Here is a 24,924-nt window from a genome sequence, read left to right as displayed (position 1 = left end):
ATTCTTCCTTCCATGGACTGTCATCTGTTAGGGAGAACATGTTGGGGTATTCTTCCTTCCATGGACTGTCATCTGTTAGGGGGAACATGTTGGGGTATTCTTCCTTCCATGGACTATCATCTGTTAGGGGGAACATGTTGGGGTATTCTTCCTTCCATGGACTGTCATCTGTTAGGGGGAACATGTTGGGGTATTCTTCCGTCCATGGACTGTCATCTGTTAGGGGGAACATTTTGGGGTATTCTTCCTTCCATGGACTGTCATCTGTTAGGGGTAACATGTTGGGGTATTCTTCCTTCCATGGACTGTCATCTGTTAGGGGGAACATGTTGGGGTATTCTTCCTTCCATAGACTGTCATCTGTTAGGGGGAACATGTTGGGGTAATCTTCCTTCCATGGACTGTCATCTGTTAGGGGGAACATGTTGGGGTATTCTTCCTTCCATGGACTGTCATCTGTTAGGGGGAACATGTTGGGGTATTCTTCCTTCCATGAGCTGTCATCTCTTAGGGGGAACATGTTGGGGTATTCTTCCTTCCATGGACTGTCATCTGTTAGGGAGAACATGTTATGTATTCTTCCTTCCATGGACTGTCATCTGTTAGGGGGAACATGTTGGGGTATTCTTCCTTCCATGGACCATCATCTTTTAGGGGGATTTTTGCATGCCAGTAATGTTGTAACATTTTTCCTTCTACTGACCACTGACACTAGTACATTCATTCTCCCACTGACCTCCAATGTTTATGACAATTTTCAACCCCCACAGAACAGTATCTAAGCACTATGTTACACCCTGCACCCCTATTACATTATTTGCATGCTCTATGCTGTGCTGCACATTGCACACCCCTTACCACTGAACTATCTATGCTATGTGGTATATATCATACTCCTGACCACTACACTCTCTAATCTATGTTGCGCATTACGCAGTTTTGCCTTTGGCACTCTAGAAGCTGTAAAAAGAAAAAGGGAACAGAGGGCACACCAGCCCAGCGCATTAAGATTTGCAACACTTTAATATTGTAAGAAGTTTAAAAATATACTCAAAAAACGAGTGATAAAATCAAGCAAATTGTATCAAAGTCCACCATATCTCCCATCCAGCAAAATCTGCTGGCAAGGAACAGTTGTGGGATGTAGAGTCCAAAGAAACTGGTGTGTTTCGAGGGGTATCCCCTCTTCTTCAGAGCTGAGTTTGGAATGCAGGTAGATGGTCTTTATAGGATGACTAAGATCATGTGATTTAGGCTCATCCCTCCTGTGGGGGTGAGGAGGGGGGGCTAATGTAGTTGGATATACACATACATAAATAACCCCCCTATTGGGGACATATATCACAAAGCATATTGTGCATGCACTTGAACATCTCCACATACAAATAAATCCCTGTGCGCAAACACACAAAAAGAGAAGCTCAAGTACTTTGTTCATATACAGTATATAACATACTGTTCTGTACCATTAAGCACCTTGCACTGTGCATCTGATCATGACAGATCTGAAAAAGATGTAAATGAATACTCACTCTCACTTTGTTGTAGTAGGGTAAATGTAATTGAAAGGTGTATGTGTGGCCACAGTGGAGGGCGATGCCAATAGTGGCCAGTAAGGATGAGCCGAACACCCCCGGTTCGGTTCGCGGCAGAACATGCGAACAGGCAAAAAATTTGTTCAAACACACGAACAACGTTAAAGTCTATGGGACACGAACATGAATAATCAAAAGTGCTAATTTTAAAGGCTTATATGCAAGTTACTGTATTGTCATAAAAAGTGTTTGGGGACCTGGTTCCTGCCCCAGGGGACATGGATCAATGCTAAAAAAAGTTTTAAAAACGGCCTTTTTTCGGGAGCAGTGATTTTAATAATGCTTAAAGTGAAACAATAAAAATGTAATATTCCTTTAAATGTCGTACCTGGGGGGTGTCTATAGTATGCCTGTAAAGTGGCACATGTTTCCAGTGTTTAGAACAGTCCGAGAGCAAAATTTCTAAAGGAAAAAAAGTAATTTAAAAGTACTCGCGGCTGTAATGAATTGTCAGTCCCGGCAATACACATCAAAGTCATTGAAAAAAACAATATGGGATTCCCCCACAGTCCATTACCAGGCCCTTTGGGTCTAGTATGAATATTAAGGGGAACCCCGAACCAAAATTAAAAAAAAAATTGCATGGGGATCCCCCCAAAATCTATACCAGGCCCTTCACGTCTGGTACGGATGTTAAGGGGAACCCTGCGCCAAGGTTAAAAAAAATGGCGTGGCGGTCCCCCTCAAAATCCACACCAGAACCTTCCATCCCACGAAGTCTTCTTCTTTTTCTCTTGCTCTGCCGATGGACCGAAGAAAAAAAAAAAAAAAAAGCCGCAACGTCCTGCCTCCATGGGAGGCACCCGCCGTATGACGCGTCTTCACAGCGGACAGTTCTTTTATAACTGAGGGTGGGGCCACACGGTGACGTCCCCGGGTGACCCCACCCCCTCAGTTATAAAAGAACTGTCACTTGCGAGGACGCATCATACGGCGGTTGCCTCCCATGGAGGCAGGTCGGTGCATCTTTTTTTTTTTTTTCGATTCGTCGGCGGAGCAAGAGAAGAAGAAGAAGACTTTGTGGGACAGTTTTATTTTTTTATTTTTTAATAAAGGACTTGTCCCCAAGTTACCACATTGACCCTGTTACCATTATGTAAAGGGGAACCCCACGCCATTTTTTAAAAAATTTTGGCGTGGGGTTCCCCTTTATATCCATATCAGACCTGAAGGGCCTGGTATGGAATTTGAGGGGACCCCCAAGCAATTTTTTTTTCCATTTTGGTTCGAGGTTCCCCTTATTATTCATACCAGACCCGAAGGGCCTGGTAATGGACTGTGGGGGAATCCCATGCCATTTTTTTCAATGACTTTTATCTGTATTGCTGAGACCCAACAATTCATTATAGTCGCGTGTAGTTTTAAATGACTTTTTTTCCTTTAGAAATGTCAATTTGCTCTCGGACTGTTCTAAACACGGGAAACATGCGCCCCTTTACAGGCATACTACAAACACCCCCCAAGTATGAAATTTAAAGGAATATTTCACTTTTATTGTTTCACTTTAAACATTATTAAAATCACTGCTCCCGAAAAAACGGCCGTTTTTAAAACTTTTTTAGAAGTGATACATGTCCCCTGGTGCAGGACCCAGGTCCCCAAACACTTTTTATGACAATAACTTGGATATTAACCTTTAAAATTAGCACTTTTGATTTCTCCCATAGACTTTTAAAGGGTGCTCCGCGGCTTTCAAATGTGCCGCGAACACACCAAATTGTTCCCTATTCGGCAAACGGGCAAGCAGCCAATGTTCGAATCGAACTCATGTTCGACCCGAACATAAAGCTCATCCCTAGTGGCCAGATGGATGTCAGATGGAAGAGCTGAAGAGGCTCTGATGTGTGTACACCATGACATTGTGTCCTCTGGCCGTTGGAACGCATGGCAGCTAGATTCCCAGAAGGATGGCCATGCTGTGCGTTCCAAACACCAGTGTTTTGTCAGAATCAGCGACCTGTCAGAAATTGTAATGCAACTTTTGTTGGGTCGCCACCATCTTGTTACACCCCGCACTCCTCCACAGTAATGATACAGTGAGAAGGCAGGCAAGCGGGCATCTTGTTACACCCATCAGAGTCTTTTATTGCACACTTATTTTTAACAGTAAACTCAACTTATATCGTAAAATAGAGTATTTACAAATCCGTCGGACTGTTTAGATGTTGAATTTTAAAAGCAGCGGCAAGCCTGCTCATCTCACAGGTTTGCTAATTTGACAGAACACCACTGCTTTCAAAAATGAACATCAAAATAGTCAGAGGTATTTCAAAATACTGTATTTAACTATATAACCTAAGTTTACTGTTAAAAATAAGTGTAAAATGCAAGACTCCGGTGGGTGTAACAAGATGTCCACTTGCCGCCTTCTCATTGTATCCTCACTGGTGGCGACTGCGGGGTGTAGCAAGATGAAGGTGACGGAACGTCACTTCCGTTACGATATCTGACGGGTCGCGGGTTCTGATGAAACACCTGCCCTGTGGCCCACAGATGTCACTTCCGGTGACGTGTGATTGGGTCATATCTGTCAATCTGGAAAGGAAAGCCGGAAACTAACCCTCTGATGCTCCGGGACACCATCCGGGTATATTACAGCATGGGGACACCCGAAGACTGCACACAGAGGTTGTCACCGTCCGTGCACTAGTCACGTCTCCTGTTAGAGGAGAGAGCTGGAGAAGCCGCACTAGGAAGTGTGTAGCACTGACCAGCGAGCACACACCCCCATCGTGTTACTGTGAAACAACAACACTGTGCAAAAAATGTTGCAATATAAAAATTATATGGTATAATAAAAATATAAAAATAATGTATATACCCATATATAAAAATGGTAAATAAGAGAAAATAATGTGATACAAAGTGCCTGCCAGTTTGTATCACATTATGTTTTCCTATTTAGTATTTTTATAGATGGGTATATTGCAGGAGCAATTGTTTTTCCCTTATGCTGACTCTAGAAGCTGTGCTGTACATAAAATTCTGCTTGTCAACTAGTTAACTGTCTTATCAGTTTCTGGTTACTATGTAGTCCCCAACTATTCTAATAAAGTAATTCTTAAAGGTAGGCTCAGATAAAGTGTTAGCTCCTGTCCATATTTCATGTGAGGAAAAGCATATGTAATGGAAGAGTTTCCATGTTTTTAAATGGTCCCTTGTCCTTATGTTTATGTGTGTCTGTGAGGCTGCCACTCTCGGCACAGTAATTTATCTCTTCAGTCCTTCATGACCAGGCCATTTTTTGTGATACGGCACTACATTACTTTAACTGACAATTGCGCAGTTGTGCGACATTGTACCCAAATAAAATACAGAGGCAGAAGAGCTGGAGAGGGGGAGAAGAAGTCGGAAGAGACACCGGAGCTGCCTTAATAAATTACATTAACACCCTGTGTGCTGTGTTTTATTTTTGACATTTTTTCAGGTGAATGGGTAGGGGTACGATATACCCTATACTCATTCACATAGCGTGGGGGGCACTTTGTGCGATTCGGCAATGCGTCGCTTTAATTGACAACTGCGCGGTCGTGTGACGATGCACCCTAACAAAATTGACGTCCTTTTTTTCCCCACAAATAGAGATTTCTTTTGGTGGTATTTGATCACCTCTCCGGTTTTTATTTTTTGCGCTATAAACAAAAAAATATTTTGAAAAAAAGACAATATTTTTTACTTTCTGCTCTAAAACATACCCAATAAAAAAATGTAAAAAAAATCAAATTTCTTCATCAATTTAGACCAATATGTATTCTGCTACATATTTTTGGTTAAAAAAAAGCCCAATAAGCGTATATTGATTAGTTTGCGCACAAGTTATATCATCTAGAAACTATGGGATAGATTTTTATTTTATTTTTATTTTTTTTATACTGGTAATAGTTACATAGTTACATAGTAGGTGAGGTTGAAAAAAGACACAAGTCCATCAAGTCCAACCTATGTGTGTGATAATGTGTCAGTATTACATTACATATCCCTGTATATTGCGGTCATTCAGGTGATTATCTAATAGTTTCTTGAAGCTATCAATGCTCCCCGCTGAGACCACCGCCTGTGGAAGGGAATTCCACATCCTTACCGTTCTTACAGTAAAGAACCCTCTACGTAGTTTAAGGTTAAACCTCTTTTCTTCTAATTGTAATGAGTGGCCACGAGTCTTATTAAACTCTCTTCTGCGAAAAAGTTTTATCCCTATTGTGGGGTCACCAGTACAGTATTTGTAAATTGAAATCATATCCCCTCTCAAGCGTCTCTTCTCCAGAGAGAATAAGTTCAGTGCTTGCAACCTTTCCTCATAACTAAGATCCTCCAGACCCTTTATTAGCTTTGTTGCCCTTCTTTTACTCGCTCCATTTCCAGTACGTCCCTCCTGAGGACTGGTGCCCAGAACTGGACAGCATACTCCAGGTGCGGCCGGACCAGAGTCTTGTAGAGCGGGAGAATTATCGTTTTATCTCTGCAGTTGATCCCCCTTTTAATGCATGCCAATATTCTGTTTGCTTTATTAGCAGCAGCTTGGCATTGCATGCCATTGCTGAGCCTATCATCCACTAGGACCCCCAGGTCCTTTTCCATCCTAGATTCCCCCAGAGGTTCTCCCCCCAGTGTATAGATTGCATTCATATTTTTGCCACCCAAATGCATTATTTTACATTTTTCTACATTGAACCTCATTTGCCATGTAGTCGCCCACCCCATTAATTTGTTCAGGTCTTTTTGCAAGATTTCCACATCCTGCAGAGAAGTTATTGCCCTGCTTAGCTTAGTATCGTCTGCAAATACAGAGATTGAACTCTTTATCCCATCCTCCAGGTCGTTTATGAACAAATTAAATAGGATTGGTCCCAGCACAGAACCCTGGGGAACCCCACTACCCACCCCTGACCATTCTGAGTACTCCCCATTTATCACCACCCTCTGAACATGCCCTTGTAGCCAGTTTTCAATCCATGTACTCACCCTATGGTCCATGCCAACGCACCTTATTTTGTATAGTAAACGTTTATGGGGAACTGTGTCAAATGCTTTTGCAAAATCCAGATACACCACGTCTATGGGCCTTCCTTTATCTAGATGGCAACTCGCCTCCTCATAGAAGGTTAATAGATTGGTTTGGCAAGAACGATTCTTCATGAATCCATGCTGATTACTGCTAATGAAATCATTCTTATTACTAAAATCTTGTATATAGTCCCTTATCATCCCCTCCAAGAGTTTACATACTATTGATGTTAGGCTAACTGGTCTGTAATTCCCAGGGATGTTTTTTGGGCCCTTTTTAAATATTGGTGCTACATTGGCTTTTCTCCAATCAGCTGGTACCATTCCAGTCAATAGACTGTCTGTAAATATTAGGAACAACGGTCTGGCAATCACCTGACTGAGTTCCCTAAGTACCCTCGGATGCAAGCCATCTGGTCCCGGTGATTTATTAATGTTAAGTTTCTCAAGTCTAATTTTAATTCCGTCCTCTGTTAACCATGGAGGTGCTTCCTGTGATGTGTCATGAGGATAAACACTGCAGTTTTGGTTACTGAAGCCCCCCGATTCACTTGTGAAGACTGAGGAGAAGAATAAATTCAATACCTTTGCCATCTCCCCATCCTTTGTAACCAGATGTCCTTCCTCATTCTTTATGGGGCCAATATGGTCTGTCCTCCCTTTTTTACTGTTTACATACTTAAAGAATTTCTTGGGATTTCTTTTGCTCTCCTCCGCTATGTGTCTTTCATGTTCTATCTTAGCCATCCTAATTGCACCCTTACATTTCTTATTGCATTCTTTATAAATACTGAATGCTGAGGATGATCCCTCAACCTTGTATTTTTTGAAGGCCTTCTCCTTTGCTTTTATATGCATTTTTACATCGGAGTTAAGCCATCCAGGATGTTTGTTCGCTCTTTTAAATTTATTACCCAATGGGATACATTGGCTAATGCCCTTATTTAATATGCTCTTAAAGCAAACCCATCTCTCCTCCGTATTCTTTGTTCCTAATATTTTATCCCAATTTATGCCTTTTAGCAAGGTTTGTAGTTTAGGGAAGTTGGCTCTTTTGAAATTCAGTGTCTTTGTGTTCCCTTCATGTTTCCTATTTGTGTGATTTATACTGAAACTAATTGACCTGTGATCGCTGTTACCTAAATTGCCCCGTATTACCACATCTGTTATCAGGTCTGTATTATTGGTAATCAGTAGATCTAGTAATGTTTTATTTCTAGTTGGTGCGTCTACCATCTGACCCATAAAATTGTCCTGCAAAACACTAAGGAACTGGCGAGCCTTAAATGAATGCGCGGTTCCCTCCGCCCAGTCTATGTCTGGATAATTAAAATCCCCCATTATGATAACACTTCCCATCCTTGCTGCTAATCCAATTTGTGATAGGAGATCTGTCTCCACTTCCTCCCTCAGGTTTGGGGGCCTATAGCATACTCCCAGTATTATTTTCCCCTTAGCTTCATCCCTTTGGAGCTCTACCCATAAAGATTCCACCTCCTCCCTAGCCCCCTCAGTGATGTCATCTCTCACACTCACTTGTACATTATTCTTGATATATAGGCATACCCCTCCCCCTTTTTTACCTTCTCTATCCTTGCGGTATAGGGTATACCCTTGAATGTTTGCCAGCCAATCATGAGAGCTGTTGAACCAGGTCTCTGAAATTCCCACAAAATCCAAATCCTCCTTGTACAACCGTATCTCTAGTTCACCCATCTTGTCCGCCATGCTCCTGGCATTGGTGAACATGCCACATAGTTTAGACTGGTCGCATATTGTCCTCGTATTGGGTGTTTCAAGATTGCAACTAGGACTTGCTACTATACTCACCTTGTGTTTTTGTGCTTTGGTTAACCTACCACTAATGCCCCCAATACTACCCTCTGGAATATCTTCCGCGCTGGCTATCACTGTCTCTGGACCCTCCCCCCCATCGCCTAGTTTAAAAACCCCTCTAACTTTTTGGCCATCTTCATTCCCAGCAGATCTGCACCCTCCTCATTTAGGTGCAGTCCGTCCCTTCTATAGTACCGGTTACCGACTGAGAAGTCGGCCCAGTCCTCCAGGAACCCAAACCCCTCCTTACTACACCAGCTCTTCAGCCACTTGTTTACTTCCCTAATCTCCCTCTGCCTTTCTGGTGTGGCTCGATGTACCGGTAGTATTCCTGAGAACACTACCTTGGAGGTCCTTTTCCTCAATTTAGCTCCTAAGTCCCTAAAATCGTTCTTTAGGACACTCCATCTGCCTCTGACTTTGTCATTGGTGCCAACGTGCACCATGACAGCCGGGTCTTCCCCAGCCCCTCCCAGTAATCTGTCCACAAGATCCGTGATGTGCCGAACCCGAGCGCCCGGTAGACAACATACTGTTCGGCGCTTCAGGTCTTGGTTACAGATTGCCCTCTCTGTCCTTCTAAGAATTGAGTCCCCTACCACCAGAATCTGTCTTTCCTTTCCCTTTGCTGCCCCCCCACTCTCACTGGAGGAGTTCTTCCCCTGGCAGCTAGGAGAGTCCCTCATCTCCAGCAGTGCTGGTCCCTGACTGGTTTCACCAATGTCACTCAATGGAGCGTACTTATTGGGATGCTCCAGTCCTGGAACGGCCTCTCTGGCACTTCCCCCTCTACCCCTCCTGACTGTCACCCATCTACTCTTTGCTAGTGCCTGCACCTCTTTGTCTCCACCCGCCTCTGTGCTGGCCCCTGCCGGCACCTGCCATGTACGTTCCTGGCTCACCTTTAGTATGGAGGGACTTCTCAGTGCTGACCGTTGCTTCCCTAGATTCAGAACCTGGGCTTCCAGGGAAACAATGTGCTTACATTTTGCACAGCAGTATTCGCCCTCGATCGGATGATCAAGGAACGCATACATGCGGCAAGATGTACAAAGAGCCGCCTCTCCACACCCGCCGGGCATCGTACCTATTAAATTTAGTGAGGATTGGGGAATTTTACCCTGTCCAAATTACCTAACAGCTAGCTTCCTGGCACTAATACTCAAGACAATACACAGGTACACAACAAGACAATACACAGGTACACAATACACAGTACTAACGATCCACACACACTACTCAGACAACACTCAGATACTCACACTACACAGGTACTATGACCCCTGTTATAACCTCCTGTTTTAAACTCTTGTGTTTAACTCCCACTTAATCCAGCTCCACTTACACCAAGCTCCACTGCTTCAAACTGAGCACGCTCACACTGAGCCCTGCAACCAGTTAAATAGTCACCTGTGAGCAATTAACCACACCCCTTAATTGATAGACTGATGAAACCAAAAAAAAAAAAAAAGAGCTATTTAAAAAGTGACAGCAAAAGTCAATGGAAAAGCCCCCAAAAAGCACCCCAGCAAACAGCAACAGACAGCAGACAGCAACAGACAGCAGACAGCAACAGACAGCAGACAGCAACCAAACACCAAGACTTGTATACTCTAACTCTTGTGTTTAACTCCCACTTAATTCAGTTCCACTTACACCAAGCTCCACTGCTTCAAACTGAGCACGCTCACACTGAGCCCTGCAACCAGTTAAATAGTCACCTGTGAGCAATTAACCACACCCCTTAATTGATAGACTGATGAAACCAAAAAAAAAAAAAAGAGCTATTTAAAAAGTGACAGCAAAAGTCAATGGAAAAGCCCCCAAAAAGCACCCCAGCAAACAGCAACAGACAGCAGACAGCAACAGACAGCAGACAGCAACAGACAGCAGACAGCAACCAAACACCAAGACTTGTATACTCTAACTCTTGTGTTTAACTCCCACTTAATTCAGTTCCACTTACACCAAGCTCCACTGCTTCAAACTGAGCACGCTCACACTGAGCCCTGCAACCAGTTAAATAGTCACCTGTGAGCAATTAACCACACCCCTTAATTGATAGACTGATGAAACCAAAAAAAAAAAAAGAGCTATTTAAAAAGTGACAGCAAAAGTCAATGGAAAAGCCCCCCAAAAGCACCCCAGCAAACAGCAACAGACAGCAGACAGCAACAGACAGCAACAGACAGCAGACAGCAGACAGCAACCAAACACCAAGACTTGTATACTCTAACTCTTGTGTTTAACTCCCACTAAACACATGGCGATGATTAGCGACATATAGCAGAACTGCAACATTGTGGTGGACAAATCGGACACCTGACACTTTTGACACTTTTTGGAGACCAGTAACACTAATACAGTTATCAGTGCTAAAAAAAATCACTGTACTAATGACACTGGCAGGGAAGGGGTTAACATCAGGGACAATCAAAGGGTTAAATGTGTTCCCTGGGAGTGCTTACTAACTGTGTGGGGGAGGTGCTTTGACTAGGAAAAGGCAAAATTCCATGTTCCTGCTTAGCAGAAACACAGGATCAGTACCTTCCCCTCTAACAGAGCGACGGTCTGCCTTATTTCGCAAATGATCGGCGGGTCCCAGCAAACATTGTGTCCGCCAGACCCGCTGATTGGCTCCCGCTGTGTCCAATCACAGCAGGAGTGAGTCGCTAGGCGGCACACGTGTGCACCCCAGACCTGTGAGTGCAGGATCACGTACAGGTACGTGATCCTTCGCAGGAGAGACACCTTGCCACCGTATATATACAGTATATGTTCGAGAAGCAGTTAAAGTAGAACTATAGGCAAAACTTTTTTTTTTTCATTTTGCATAGAGTAAGGGAGGGTTATAATGTCTATCAGTTTATTTTATACCATTTGAGTGCCATTGGGGATATTTCCCTTCACTTCTTGTCCAATAGCCAAACAGGAAGTGAGAGGGAAACCCTGAAAATTACGGGAATCTCTTGGGTACCTCCAGGTCACCAGAACTAGTGTCCCCATTAGAAGATTTCCCCTCAAGGAGTATATTGTGGGTACAAGGGCTGATGCATAAAATATATGTACAGTGTATACAGACTCTACACATAACTGTGGGTTTTTATGCAATGGCCAATATACAACAGTGTTGTCATGCTCACTTTTCACCATGGCATGCTGTACACCCCCATATATCATCTTCACATCAATCTGTCCCTCTCTCAAGTTCTAAAGGTTGGATGTATGGTTACTGCACGTTGCTTTGATTATTGATAATCATATCACTGATGTAATTTTAAAGGTTTATAAACTTTTACCAAGTTGAGCAAAAATCTCTCCTGTCTGGAACCTGTGCAGAGTTGGCATCCCCCGATTATCCACCATCCATATTGACTTGGTGAGCTCATGAGGGATTCTTTTAGTGGTTGTTCCTTTATAATTGTCTCCAGCCTCAGCATGGGCAACAAACACACCGCCATCGATGACAAATTTGCAGGAGTTGATGAAGGAGGATTTTCCATTTCCTGGTAACCCGAATATCTGCAAGATGACCCGATTATAACCTTTGTTTTCTTCAATGTCACTAAGACGGAAATTTCTGATGTTGTCACTCATTTTGCAGTCCTGTGGAATCAAACTGATGTGAGAAAAAATTTCCGTCAGTAAAATCATTCATAACTCTAGGGGAGGTAATCACATCATGGCTAGGCTTTTAAAGTGTATGTCCCATTTACAGCAATCTGTAAAGCTGGTGGTCCATTTCTAACTCTGGAATAATGGCTTGCAATTACAACCATAATCACAAAGTGAAAATAGGTTCCTTTGAAGTATTTCCACTTGCTCATAGAAAGATAACTTGTGAGCAAAAAAAAAATGTATCGATCTACAAGATGGAGTTACTGTATCTGTTAAAACAAGTACAATCTTTTGTATTGATGCAATAGCATTTCGACTCTATCTTCCTCTATCTGGCCTCTCTGCCAGATGCATCTCTTTGCTTGCCATTATCCTGCCCTTGGGGCACTATTCTTCCCACTGATACAAAGCACTATCCCTCCCACTAACACCATCAATGGGGCATTATTCATAGTTACACAGTTACATAGTTGGTAAGGTTGAATAAAGACAACAGTCCATCCAGTTCAACCTGTGTAGGTGTGTGTGTAGAAAAATAATTTCCCATATCCCTGTATATTGTTTTCTCTAAGATGCCCATTCAAGAGTCTTTTGGTAACTATCCATACTGCCTGTTGACACCACCGAGAAGAGATTTCCACATCCTTACCGTCCTGACAGTGAGAAACCCCCCATGCAGCTTAACCGCTTGCCGACCAGCGCACGCCGATTTACGTCGGCAGAATGGCACTGGTAGGCAAAAGGGCATACAGGTACATCCCCTTTAAGAAGCGGTGTTGCGGGTGCGCGTGCCGTGCCGTGGTCTCTGTGACCAGGGTCTCCGTGACCTTGACTTGATGTCCGCCGGGTGCCCGCGATCGTGTCACGGAGAGGAAGAACGGCGAGATGTTTTTGTAAACAAAGCATTTCCCCATTCTGCCTAGTGACATGACAGAGATCACTACTCTCTGTCATCAAGAGCAGTGATCGCTGTCCTGTGTGTTGAAGCCCACCCCCTCACAGTTAGAATCACTCTCTAGTAAACACTTAACCACTTCATCGCCCCTAGTGGTTAACCCCTTCACTACCAGTATCATTTACACAGTAATCAATGCATTTTTATAGCACTGATCGCTGTATAAATGACAATGGTCCCAAAATAGTGTCAAAAGTGTCCAATCTGTCCGCCATAATGTTGCAGTCCTGATAAAAATTGCAGATCGCCGCCAATGTAACGACAAACTACTTACATTTTTAAAAGCCTTTAAAAGCCTTTACAGGCTACTACTTTAGATTCACAGAGGAGGTCTACTGCTAAAATTACTTCCCTCGATCTGACCTTCGCGGTGATACCTCACATGCATGGTGCAATTGCTGTTAACATTTGACCCCAGACCAACGCTTGCGTTCGCCTTTGCACAAGAGCAGGGGGGGGGGCAGGGGTGCTTTTTTTTTTCTTTCTTTTTTTTTTTGCTTTTTTATCTTATTTTTAAACTGTTCATTTCATTTTTTTTTTATCATTTTTATTGTTATGTCAGGGAATGTAAATATCCAGTAGGATAGCAATAGGTAGTGACAGGTACTCTTTTTAAAAAAAAAATTGGGGTCTATTAGACCCTAGATCTCTCCTCTGTCCTCAAACCATCTGACCACACCAAGATAGGTGTGATAAAATGCTTTCCCAATTTCCCAATGACGCTGTTTACATCCGACGAAATCTAAGTCATGAAATGCTTGTAGCTTCCGGTTTCTTAGGCCATAGAGATGATTGGAGCCATTCTGGTCTCTGATCAGCTCTATGGTCAGCTGGCCGAATCACCGGCTGCATTCTCAGGTTCCCTGTTGGAACAGGAGAGCCACAGAAAAACATGTAAGACGGTGGGGGGGGGACATTTCCTCCCACTGCTTGTAAAAGCAGTCTAGAGGCGAATTAGCCGCTGGGATTGCTTTTACATGAAAGCCGACCGCTGGCTGAAAAGAATGATACCAAGATGATACCTAAACCTGCAGGCATCATTCTTGTATAACCACTACCAGTACATTGCTGGTCCTTGTTGGGCATATATTGTAATCTTTTTTTTATACAGCCTGTGGGCTGAACGAAAAAAAGAGATTGATCAGTGGGTATGCCCACCATTAAAATACCTCCCTTCATCCACCCACTTCTAATGATGGGCATACATGCACCGTTTATATATGCCGAAGCATGAGGGCACCCGCCCCAAAAGTTAGGAGCAAATCGCTCCTCCACCCACTGCTGCCCCCACGGTTCGGCATATATCACCTCCGACAGCGCTGGAGTCACGGCTTTATGTATCGTGGGAGCAAACACTGTTGCTGTCAATATAAAAAAATCCACTCTGCAGCTGAATGGCGTACCTGAAAACAAAAAAATGGTTAACAATATAACACATCACGCAAACATGATAAAACATATAAACAATAACAATAAAACATTGCAGAATAGAATACAGTAAAAAAGAGCAGAACAATAGAGAGAGAATAGATAGAGAGAACAATAAAACGATAACTATTTTTGTTTTTTTTATTTTATATATATATATATTATTTTTTTTTTTTTTTTACACTTTTTTTTTTGTAACTGTAACTTTTATAACTGTAACCGGTTCCAGGTTTGGGTCTCTCAAAATGCGATGGCATCTTGGGAGACCCTGTGAAGTGTGCCTAGTCTGTGCAATGCTGTACCCTACGCTAATACTCAACTAGTGCATGGTAGCGGTCAAAACATTCACCAATGCAAAGACCAGGATTGTCAGGACAGGAGGGACAATAATAGCGGGTGTCACGCCTATATCCGCGCTTGCTGCAGACACAACATCTTTTTTGGGGGGTTCGTTGGGTAGGGGTACTTGGGAGGACATAAAGAAAATGCCTCTCATTCAGCCGACTGCATTTGGTTGGGGATGTGAATGGGGGAAGTACAGGCGCTGCAGAAGTGGTGGGTTCCCAATTAGGATTGGCGAATGCAGCAGGAAGGGCACTATGGGCACGACGGGCCTGTGTTTGTCTTCTTTTTGGTGGCAGCGGGACACTATTTGTGCTTGCCACCTCACCATCACTGCACTTATGGGACTCGCCACGTCACCAAGTGTTACTGCAGTGCTGGTTTGACTACGACCGGGATGTACTACGCCGCTGGTGCTTTTCAGTTCACCAGAAGGAAAAACGACGCTAGTACTGCTCTGCTCCATACGAGGGACCTCGTATGTTTTGTAAGTGACAGTGATTGATCGATACTGCACTTGGGTGGGCTGGGCTGGGCCGGGCGGAGGGGCAAAACGCAGGTGCTAGCAGGTATCTGGGCTGATCCCGCTAATACTGCGTTTTTGGGAACCCTAAACTGCTGGGGACGCTAGTATAGATCTGATCGGATCAGATATTGATCCGTTCAGATACTATACCACTAAGGGAGGTGTATGCTGCGTGCGTGGGTGTTAGCGGTACTGGCGCTAACCTGACACTGCCTGGGGCGACGCAGACCCTATCTGACCCTAAAACCTAACTTGTATCACCCGCCGGGTGATCAGGGGGTTAAACCTTTATTAGGTAATAAATGGCGGGTGCCCTGACACTATAAAAAATAAACTAACTAACCAGCGTCACCCGTAACAGTTATACGGTGATCACTGGTGAAAGGGTTAACTAGGGGGCAATCAGGGGGTTACAACCTTTTATTAGGTAGTATATGGGGGTCCCTGACGCTATAAAAAGCTGACGGCGAACCTAAATATTTACCTCCCTAACTAGCGTCACCTGTGACACTAATACAGCGATCAAAAAAAAGAACGCTTAGTGACACTGGTGACGGGGGGTGATCAAGGGGTTAAAACTTTTTTAGGGGAGGTTAGGGGGGTACCCTAGACCTAATGGGGATTAACACTAACTGCTCCACCACTTATAACTGTCACAAATGACACCAATGCAATAATCAGAAAAAAAAAAACTGCTATTGGTGTCACTGTGACAGGGGGTGCAGGGGGGGTGATCGGGGGGGTGAAATGTGTGCCCAGAGTGTTCTACTGATAGTGTAGTGTTGGTGCACTTACTTGATGTCTTCTCTCCTCGCCGCCGGAACGAAAAGATCGACTCGAGAAGAGATGACATCACTTCCTCTGCTGTTGTTTACATTATGTTGGGAGTGATCGCGAGGGGGTGGCCATGAATGAGTGGCCTCCCCCTCAGCATGGATCGCCCCCCTAACAATGCCGACCACCCCGGGCACGGGGGGGCGCGATGCACCCCCAGCCCGTGGGAGGCAAATCACGTACCAGGTACATGATTTTGCCTTCCCGTGCCATTCTGCCGCAGGATATCTGCGTTAGGCTGTCGGCAAGTGGTTAAAGGGGGTTTCCAGATTCTGATAAGCCACCCCGCCCACAGACCCTCACAACAAATGACCAGGGTTGTCGGGAAGTGTCCCTTGTCCTCATCAACATGGGGACAAGGTACTTTGGGGTAGGGGGGCACAGCCCCAAAGCACTCACCCCCCCAATGTTGAGGGCATGCGGCCTGGTACGGTCCCTCTTCCTAACCAGCTGGGCTGTGGGCTTACATAAGGGTTTGGTATGGATTTTGGGGGGAATCGCATGCTATTTTTCTTCAGCATGGGGGGTCCCTTAAAATCCATGCCAGACCGAAGGGCCTGGTATGCTCTTGGAGGGGGAACCCATGCCGTTTTTTTTGTTTTGTTTTTTATTTGGCTGGAGACCCCCTAAAGATTCATACCAAACACGGTGCCTCGTATTGTCGGATCAAAGTCGGATCCCTGTTCATTGAAGTCGGACGCATGTCAGACTTCAAGTCGCAGGGCAAAGTCGGATCTAAAGTGGTACAACTGTCGTGTCGTACCAGTGTGAACCCGGCCTTAGACACTGATTGGCTACCATGCACAGCTGCACCAGATTTTGCACTTTCTAGGTTTAGTAAATCAACCCCAATGTTTCTATGTTTTATTTGAACTAATATCCACATTTTCAGGACAAGCTTTCGCTCCACCCACTTCTAAGATATTTCCATTCACTTGATGTTCTTTCTCTGGGATAGAACGTCAAGGGAAATAACCTCAATAGTACAATGACAGGAAACTGTAAACGCAAATAAGTTTTAACTCTTCCCTACTCTAAAACATTAGAAAAAAATCAGGCTATTCAAACACTGTGAAGTATTCTTCTGCCCGCCCTAAGGAAAACTGCCCCTGATGGTAACTTGGTAACTTTAAAGAAAATGAGATTATTATTGCAGTTTTGTTCAATATCCTGAAAATGTGGCCTGATGTTAAAAAACAATTGCTGGTTTGTTGGCCAGTGTGGATGAGCTTCGTGTTCGAATCGAACGCACGTTCGACTAGAACATTGCCTGTTCGGTCGTTCGCCGAATTCCATACAATATGGGCCATCCGCACCAAATTCGTGTGGCGTGTCACGGCCCATATTTCACTGCGGCATCGCAGTGCATTGCTTGCTGATGATTGGTCAAGCATGCAATATGACCCACATGCTTGGCCAATCACAGCGCCATCTGTACAGAGAGCCGTAATTGGCCAAAGCCAGGGTGGCTTTGGCCAATTATGGCTCAGGGGGTTTAGTACACGCTCCATACTATATAAGGCCGCATGCACGGCGGCCCTGTGTAGTGTGTTCCGGCATCACCGGCTTCATTCTCAGGTTCCCTGTTGGAACAGGAGAGCCACAGAAAAACATGTAAGACGGTGGGGGGGACATTTCCTCCCACTGCTTGTAAAAGCAGTCTAGAGGCGAATTAGCCGCTGGGATTGCTTTTACATGAAAGCCGACTGCTGGCTGAAAAGAATGATACTAAGATGATACCTAAACCTGCAGGCGTCATTCTGGTATAACCACTACCAGTACGTTGCTGGTCCTTTTTGGGCATATATTGTAATCTTTTTTTTATACAGCCTGTGGGCTGAATGAAAAAAAGAGATTAATCGGTGGGTATGCCCACCATTAGAATACCTCCCTTCATCCACCCACTTCTAATGATGGGCATACATGCACCGTTTATATATGCCGAAGCATGAGGGCACCCGCCCCAAAAGTTAGGAGCAAATCGCTCCTCCACCCACTGCTGCCCCTACGCTTCAGCATATATCACCTTCGACAGCACTGGAGTCACGGCTTTATGTATCGTGGGAGCAAACACTGTTGCTGTCAATATAAATAAATCCACGCTGCAGCTGAATGGTGTACCTGAAAACAAAAAAATGGTTAACAATAAAACACAGTAAACAGTAAAGTATAAAAAATTGCATACCTGAAAAGCAAACATGATAAAACATAAAAACAATAACAATAAAACATTGCAGAATAGAATACAGTAAAAAAGAGCAGAACAATAGAGAGAGAATAGAGAGAGAGAGAACAATAAAACAACAACTATTTTTGTTTTTTCATTTTATATATATATATATATATTTTTTTTTTTTTACTTTTTTTTTTTTACACTTTTTTTTTTGTAACTGTAACTTTTATAACTGTAACCGGTTCCAGGTTCGGGTCTGTCAAAATGCGATGGCATCTTGGGAGACCCTGTGAAAGTGTGCCTAGTCTGTGCAATGCTGTACCCTACGCTAATACTCAACTAGTGTATGGTAGCGTTCAAAACATTCACCAATGCAAAGACCAGGATTGTCAGGACAGGAGGGACAATAATAGCGGGTGTCACGCCTATATCCGCGCTTGCTGCAGACACAACATCATTTTTGGGGGGGTTCGTTGGGTAGGGGTACTCGGGAGGACATAAAGAAAATGCCTCTCATGCAGCAAACTGCATTTGGTTGGGGATGTGAATGGGGGAAGTACGGGCGCTGCAGAAGTGGTGGGTTCCCAATTATTAGGATTGGCGAATGCAGCAGGAAGGGCACTATGGGCACAACGGGCCTGTGTTTGTCTTCTTCTTGGTGGCAGTGGGACACTATTTGTGCTTGCCACCTCACCAGCACTGCACTTATGGGACTCGCCACGTCACCAAGTGTTACTGCAGTGTTGGTTTGACTACGACCGGGATGTACTAGGCCGCTGGCGCTTGTCAGTTCACCAGAAGGAAAAGCGGCGCTAGTACTGCTCTGCTCCATACGAGGGACCTCGTATGTTTTGTAAGTGACAGTGATCGATCGATACTGCACTTGGGTGGGCTGGGCTGGGCTGGGCTGGGCGGAGGGGCAAAACGCAGGTGCTAGCAGGTATCTGGGCTGATCCCGCTAACACTGCGTTTTTGGGAACCCTAAACTGCTGGGGACGCTAGTATAGATCTGATCGGATCAGATATTGATCCGTTCAGATACTATACCACTAAGGGAGGTGTACGTTATCGGTACTGGCGCTAACCTGACGCTGCCTGGGGCGAAGCAGACCCTATCTGACCCTAAAACCTAAGTTATATCACCGCCGGGCGATCAGGGGGTTAAACCTTTATTAGGTAATAAATGGCGGGTGCCCTGACACTATAAAAAATAAACTAACTAACCAGCGTCACCCGTAACAGTTATACGGTGATCACTGGTGAAAGGGTTAACTAGGGGGCAATCAGGGGGTTACAACCTTTTATTAGGTAGTATATGGGGGTCCCTGACGCTATAAAAAGCTGACGGCGAACCTAAATATTTACCTCCCTAACTAGCGTCACCTGTGACACTAATACAGCGATCAAAAAAAAGAACTCTTAGTGACACTGGCGACGGGGGGTGATCAAGGGGTTAAAACTTTTTTAGGGGGGGGTTAGGGGGGTACCCTAGACCTAAAGGGGATTAACACTAACTGCTCTACCACTTATAACTGTCACAAATGACACCAATGCAATAATCAGAAAAAAAAACTGCTATTGGTGTCACTGTGACAGGGGGTGCAGGGGGGTGATCGGGGGGGGGTGAAATGTGTGCCCAGAGTGTTCTACTGATAGTGTAGTGTTGCTGCACTTACTTGATGTCTTCTCTCCTCGCCGCCGGAACGAAAAGACCGACTCGAGGAGAGATGACATCACTTCCTCTGCCGTTGTTTACATTACGTTGGGAGTGATCGCGAGGGGGTGGCCATGAATGAGTGGCCTCCCCCTCAGCACGGATCGCCCCCCTAACAATGCCGCGATGCACTCACAGCCCGTGGGAGGCAAATCACGTACCAGGTACGTGATTTTGCCTTCCCGTGCCATTCTGCCACAGTATATCTGCGTTAGGCTGTCGGCAAGTGGTTAAAGGGGGTTTCCAGATTCTGATAAGCCACCCCGCCCACAGACCCTGACAACAAATGACCAGGGTTGTCGGGAAGTGTCCCTTGTCCTCATCAACATGGGGACAAGGTACTTTGGGGTGGGGGGGCACAGCCCCAAAGCACCCACCCCCCCAATGTTGAGGGCATGCGGCCTGGTACGGTCCCTCTTCCTAACCAGCTGGGCTGTGGGCTTACATAAGGGTTTGGTATGGATTTTGGGGGGAATCGCATGCTGTTTTTCTTCAGCATGGGGGGTCCCTTAAAATCCATGCCAGACCGAAGGGCCTGGTATGCTCTTGGAGGGGGAACCCATGCCGTTTTTTTTGTTTTGTTTTTTATTTGGCTGGAGACCCCCTAAAGATTCATACCAAACACGGTGCCTCGTATTGTCGGATCAAAGTCGGATCCCTGTTCATTGAAGTCGGACGCATGTCAGACTTCAAGTCACAGGGCAAAGTCGGATCTAAAGTGGTACAACTGTCGTGTCGTACCAGTGTGAACCCGGCCTTAGACACTGATTGGCTACCATGCACAGCTGCACCAGATTTTGCACTTTCTAGGTTTAGTAAATCAACCCCAATGTTTCTGTTTTATTTGAACTAATATCCACATTTTCAGGACAAGCTTTCGCTCCACTCACTTCTAAGATATTTCCATTCATGTTCTTTCTCTGGGATAGAACGTCAAGGGAAATAACCTCAATAGTACAATGACAGGAAACTGTAAACGCAAAGAAGTTTTAACTCTTCCCTACTCTAAAACATTAGAAAAAAATCAGGCTATTCAAACACTGTGAAGTATTCTTCTGCCCGCCCTAAGGAAAACTGCCCCTGATGGTAACTTGGTAACTTTAAAGAAAATGAGATTATTATTGCAGTTTTGTTCAATATCCTGAAAATGTGGCCTGATGTTAAAAAACAATTGCTGGTTTGTTGGCCAGTGTGGATGAGCTTTGTGTTCGAATCGAACGCACGTTCGACTAGAACATTGCCTGTTCGGTCGTTCGCCGAATTCCATACAATATGGGCCATCCGCACCAAATTCGAGTGGTGTGTCACGGCCCATATTTCACTGCGGCATCGCAGTGCATTGCTGGCTGATGATTGGCCAAGCATGCAATATGACCCACATGCTTGGCCAATCACAGCGCCGTCTGTACAGAGAGCCGTAATTGGCCAAAGCCAGGGTGGCTTTGGCCAATTATGGCTCAGGAGGTTTAGTACACGCCCCATACCATATAAGGCTGCCTGCACGGCGGCCCTGTGTAGTGTGTTCCGACGTTGAGACAGAGAGACAGTGTCATTTGATTTAAGTTAGATAGAGTAGGCAGGAGAGTCAGTTAGCTGCACTTACAGTGTATTGTGTATATATATATATATATATATATATATATATATATATATATATATATATATATACATCCTAGGTGTTATATATATATATATATATATACACACTGTATTCAATTTAGCTAGATCCGTTCATGTTATTCTCTTCCTACTACTGACAGTCAGGGAGGTAATTTTACAGTATTTACAGCTACCTGAAGAAAACTGCTGGTGTTCTTCTGATCCTATTAGTCCTATTAGCTACAGTATTTACAGTTAGTGTAGTGCATCCTCTGCACAGTGTGCACCTAAAGCTACCTGAAGAAAATTAGTGTTCTTCTGATCCTATTAGTACAGTACCGCAGGCAGCTACAGTATTTACAAGTTAGTGTAGTGCGTCCTCTGCACGGTGTGGACCTAAAGCTACCTGAAGAAAATTAGTGGTGTTCTTCTGAGCCTATTAGTACAGTACCACAGGCAGCTGCAGTACTTACAAGTTAGTGTAGTGCGTCCTCTGCACAGTGTGCACCTAAAACTACCTGAAGAAAATTAGCGTTCTTCTGATCCTATTAGTACCGCATGCAGCTACAGTATTTACAAGTTAGTGTAGTGCGTCCTCTGCACAGTGTGCACCTAAAGCTACATGAAGAAAATTAGTGGTGTTCTTCTGATCCTATTAATACCACAGGCAGGCAGCTACAGTATTTACAGTTAGTGTAGTGCGTCCTCTGCACAGTGTGCACCTAAAGCTACCTGAAGAAAATTAGTGTTCTTCTGATCCTATTAGTACAGTACCGCAAGCAGCTACAGTATTTACAAGTTAGTGTAGTGCGTCCTCTGCATGGTGTGCACCTAAAGCTATCTGAAGAAAATTAGTGGTGTTCCTCTGATCCTATTATTACAGTACCACAGGCAGCTGTAGTATTTACAAGTTAGTGTAGTGCGTCCTCTGCACAGTGTGCACCTAAAGCTACCTGAAAAAAATTAGTGGTGTTCTGATCCTATTAGTACAGTACCACAGGCAGCTGCAGTATTTATTTACAAGTTAGTGTAGTGCGTCCTCTGCACAGTGTGCACCTAAAGCTATCTGAAGAAAATTAGTGGTGTTCTTCTGATCCTATTAATACCACAGGCAGGCAGCTACAGTATTTACAGTTAGTGTAGTGCGCCCTCTGCACAGTGTGCACCTAAAGCTACCTGGGGACAATTGCTGTTGTTCTGCTCCTATTATTACCACAGGCAGGCAGCTACAGTATTTACAGTTAGTGTACTGTGTCCTCTGCACAGTGTGCACCTAAAGCTATCTGAAGAAAATTAGTGGTGTTCTCATACTAATAATACTACAGGCAGGCAGTTGATTCTGTTAGCTGCAGTATCAGTATATATATATATATATATATATATATATATATATATATATATATAATATATATATATATACATCCCAGCTTTGTGCAGCTACATCTCACTGCAGGCCATTAGTATGTCTGGAAGGCCAACAAGGAGAGGCAGTCACAAGCCAATAAAAGAGGGCAAGCAGGCTGTGTGTCTAGAGGCAACAGTGCTGGTCGTGTAGACGGTGCATCCTCATCAGCAAGTGGCCATGGGACACGCTTGTCCTTTTTTTCGGCAGCTGGCCGTGTTGAGCCGCAACATGCGGAAGACTTGGTAGAGTGGATGACCAAGCTGTCCTCATCCTCCTCATCCTCTCTCACTCAGGCTCAGGGTACTTTGTCTGGCAAAGCAGCTGCCAATGCGGCCTCTTCCCTCAGCTCAATGGCATCAGTCACTCCTTCCCTAGCCCCACCATGTCCTCCTGAGGAGTCCCCTGAACTGTTTGACCACAGTGTAGAGTACATGCTCCAGGAGGATGCCCAGCATTTTGAAGGCTCCAATGATGGTACCCAGCTAGAGGAAGGCAGTAACGTGAGCCCAGAGAGAGGGGGTGCCCAAGAAGGACAGCAATCTGACAGTCATGTTCCCCCAGCTGCAGCATACTGCCAGCTTTGCTCTAGTGATGAGGAGGGAGGGGATGATGAGGTCACTGATTCCACGTGGGTACCTGATAGGAGAGAAGAGGAGGAGGAGAAGGCACATTACCAACGAGGCAAGATGTCCTTCAGGGGCCAGCTTAAGGGCAGCACAGCGACTGCATCACACCGCAGTGCTCCGCATGTGCAGGGCGCTGCTGTCTCTGCGCGTTATTCCAAAAGTTCTTTGGTGTGGGCCTTTTTTGAGACGAGTGCTTCAGATCCCACCGCTGCTATTTGCAACATATGTCTCAAGCATATCTCTCGTGGCCAAAACATCTCCCGCTTGGGCACCACATGCTTGACCAGACATATGTTGACCTGCCATGCAGTTCGTTGGCAAGCGTATGTAAAAGACCCACACCAAAGAACAAAGAGGACCTCTCCTTGCTCCTTATCAGCTGGGATCTCCAACCCCACTATACCTTCAGTCCTCTCTGAGACCTGCACTGAGAGGAATGAAGGTGTAGAATTAGGTGAGTCACAGACAAGTACTTGGGGGCAATCTGCTATTGATACACTGACGTCAGATTGTACCAGGCAAATTTCCCTGCCCCAGCTGCTGCACCGCCGAAAGAAGTTCGCTCCCAGCCATCCACATGCCCAGCGGTTGAATGCTAGCTTGGCTAAATTGATAGCACTTCAACTGCTGCCTTTTCAGTTGGTAGACTCTGCCTGACTCTGTGGAATGTGCGGTTCCTCAGTGGCAGGTTCCCAAACGCCACTTTTTCTCACGGAAGGTCATTCCGGCTCTCTACTGGTATGTGGAAGGCAATGTCTTGGCCTCGCTGGACAGGGCGGTCAGTGGTAAGGTGCATATTACCACTGACTCATGGTTCAGCAGGCATGGACAGGGACTTTACCTATCTTTCACCGCGCACTGGGTGACTCTTCTGGCAGCTGGAAAGGATGCAGGACAGGGTGCACTAGTGCTGGAGGTTGTTCTGCCACCACACCTCCAAAATACTACTAGTGGTGATTCTGCCACACCTCTTTCCTCCACCCCCTCCTCTTCTTCTTCCTCCATGGCCTCTTCCTGTGCTGATTTGTCCTCAGAACCAGCGGTGCTCCGTAGGCGTTCAAGGGGCTACACAAGCACGCAGGCCAAAAGATGCCATGCGGTGCTTGAGCTGGTGTGCTTGGGGGACAGGAGCCACACTGGGGCAGAGATTCTGTCAGCTCTGCAGGGGCAGGTTCAGATGTGGTTGATGCCATGCCAGCTTAAGGCAGGTATGGTGGTTTGCGACAATGGCACCAACATCCTACTGGCCTGTCCTGCATCCAGCGTTCT

At 45.0% G+C, this 24,924-nt stretch overlaps 1 protein-coding gene across 1 annotated transcript in view; it reads right to left on the bottom strand.

Annotated features, from left to right (window-relative positions):
• Positions 1–24,924, bottom strand: part of LOC141148165 (uncharacterized) — a 39,895-nt gene that overhangs the window by 6,406 nt on the left and 8,565 nt on the right. The window contains exon 2 of the mRNA XM_073635351.1: positions 11,735–12,054. Within this exon, the coding sequence (XP_073491452.1) occupies positions 11,735–12,032 (298 nt within the window). The 5' untranslated portion in view covers positions 12,033–12,054. The remainder of the gene's footprint in view (positions 1–11,734; positions 12,055–24,924) is intronic.

This window comes from Aquarana catesbeiana, linkage group LG06 (genome assembly GCF_042186555.1).
Source record: "Aquarana catesbeiana isolate 2022-GZ linkage group LG06, ASM4218655v1, whole genome shotgun sequence".
NCBI classification, from domain to species: domain Eukaryota; kingdom Metazoa; phylum Chordata; class Amphibia; order Anura; family Ranidae; genus Aquarana; species Aquarana catesbeiana.
The sequence above is the reverse complement of the archived record's forward strand: the minus strand, read 5'-3'. Positions and strand labels throughout refer to the sequence as shown.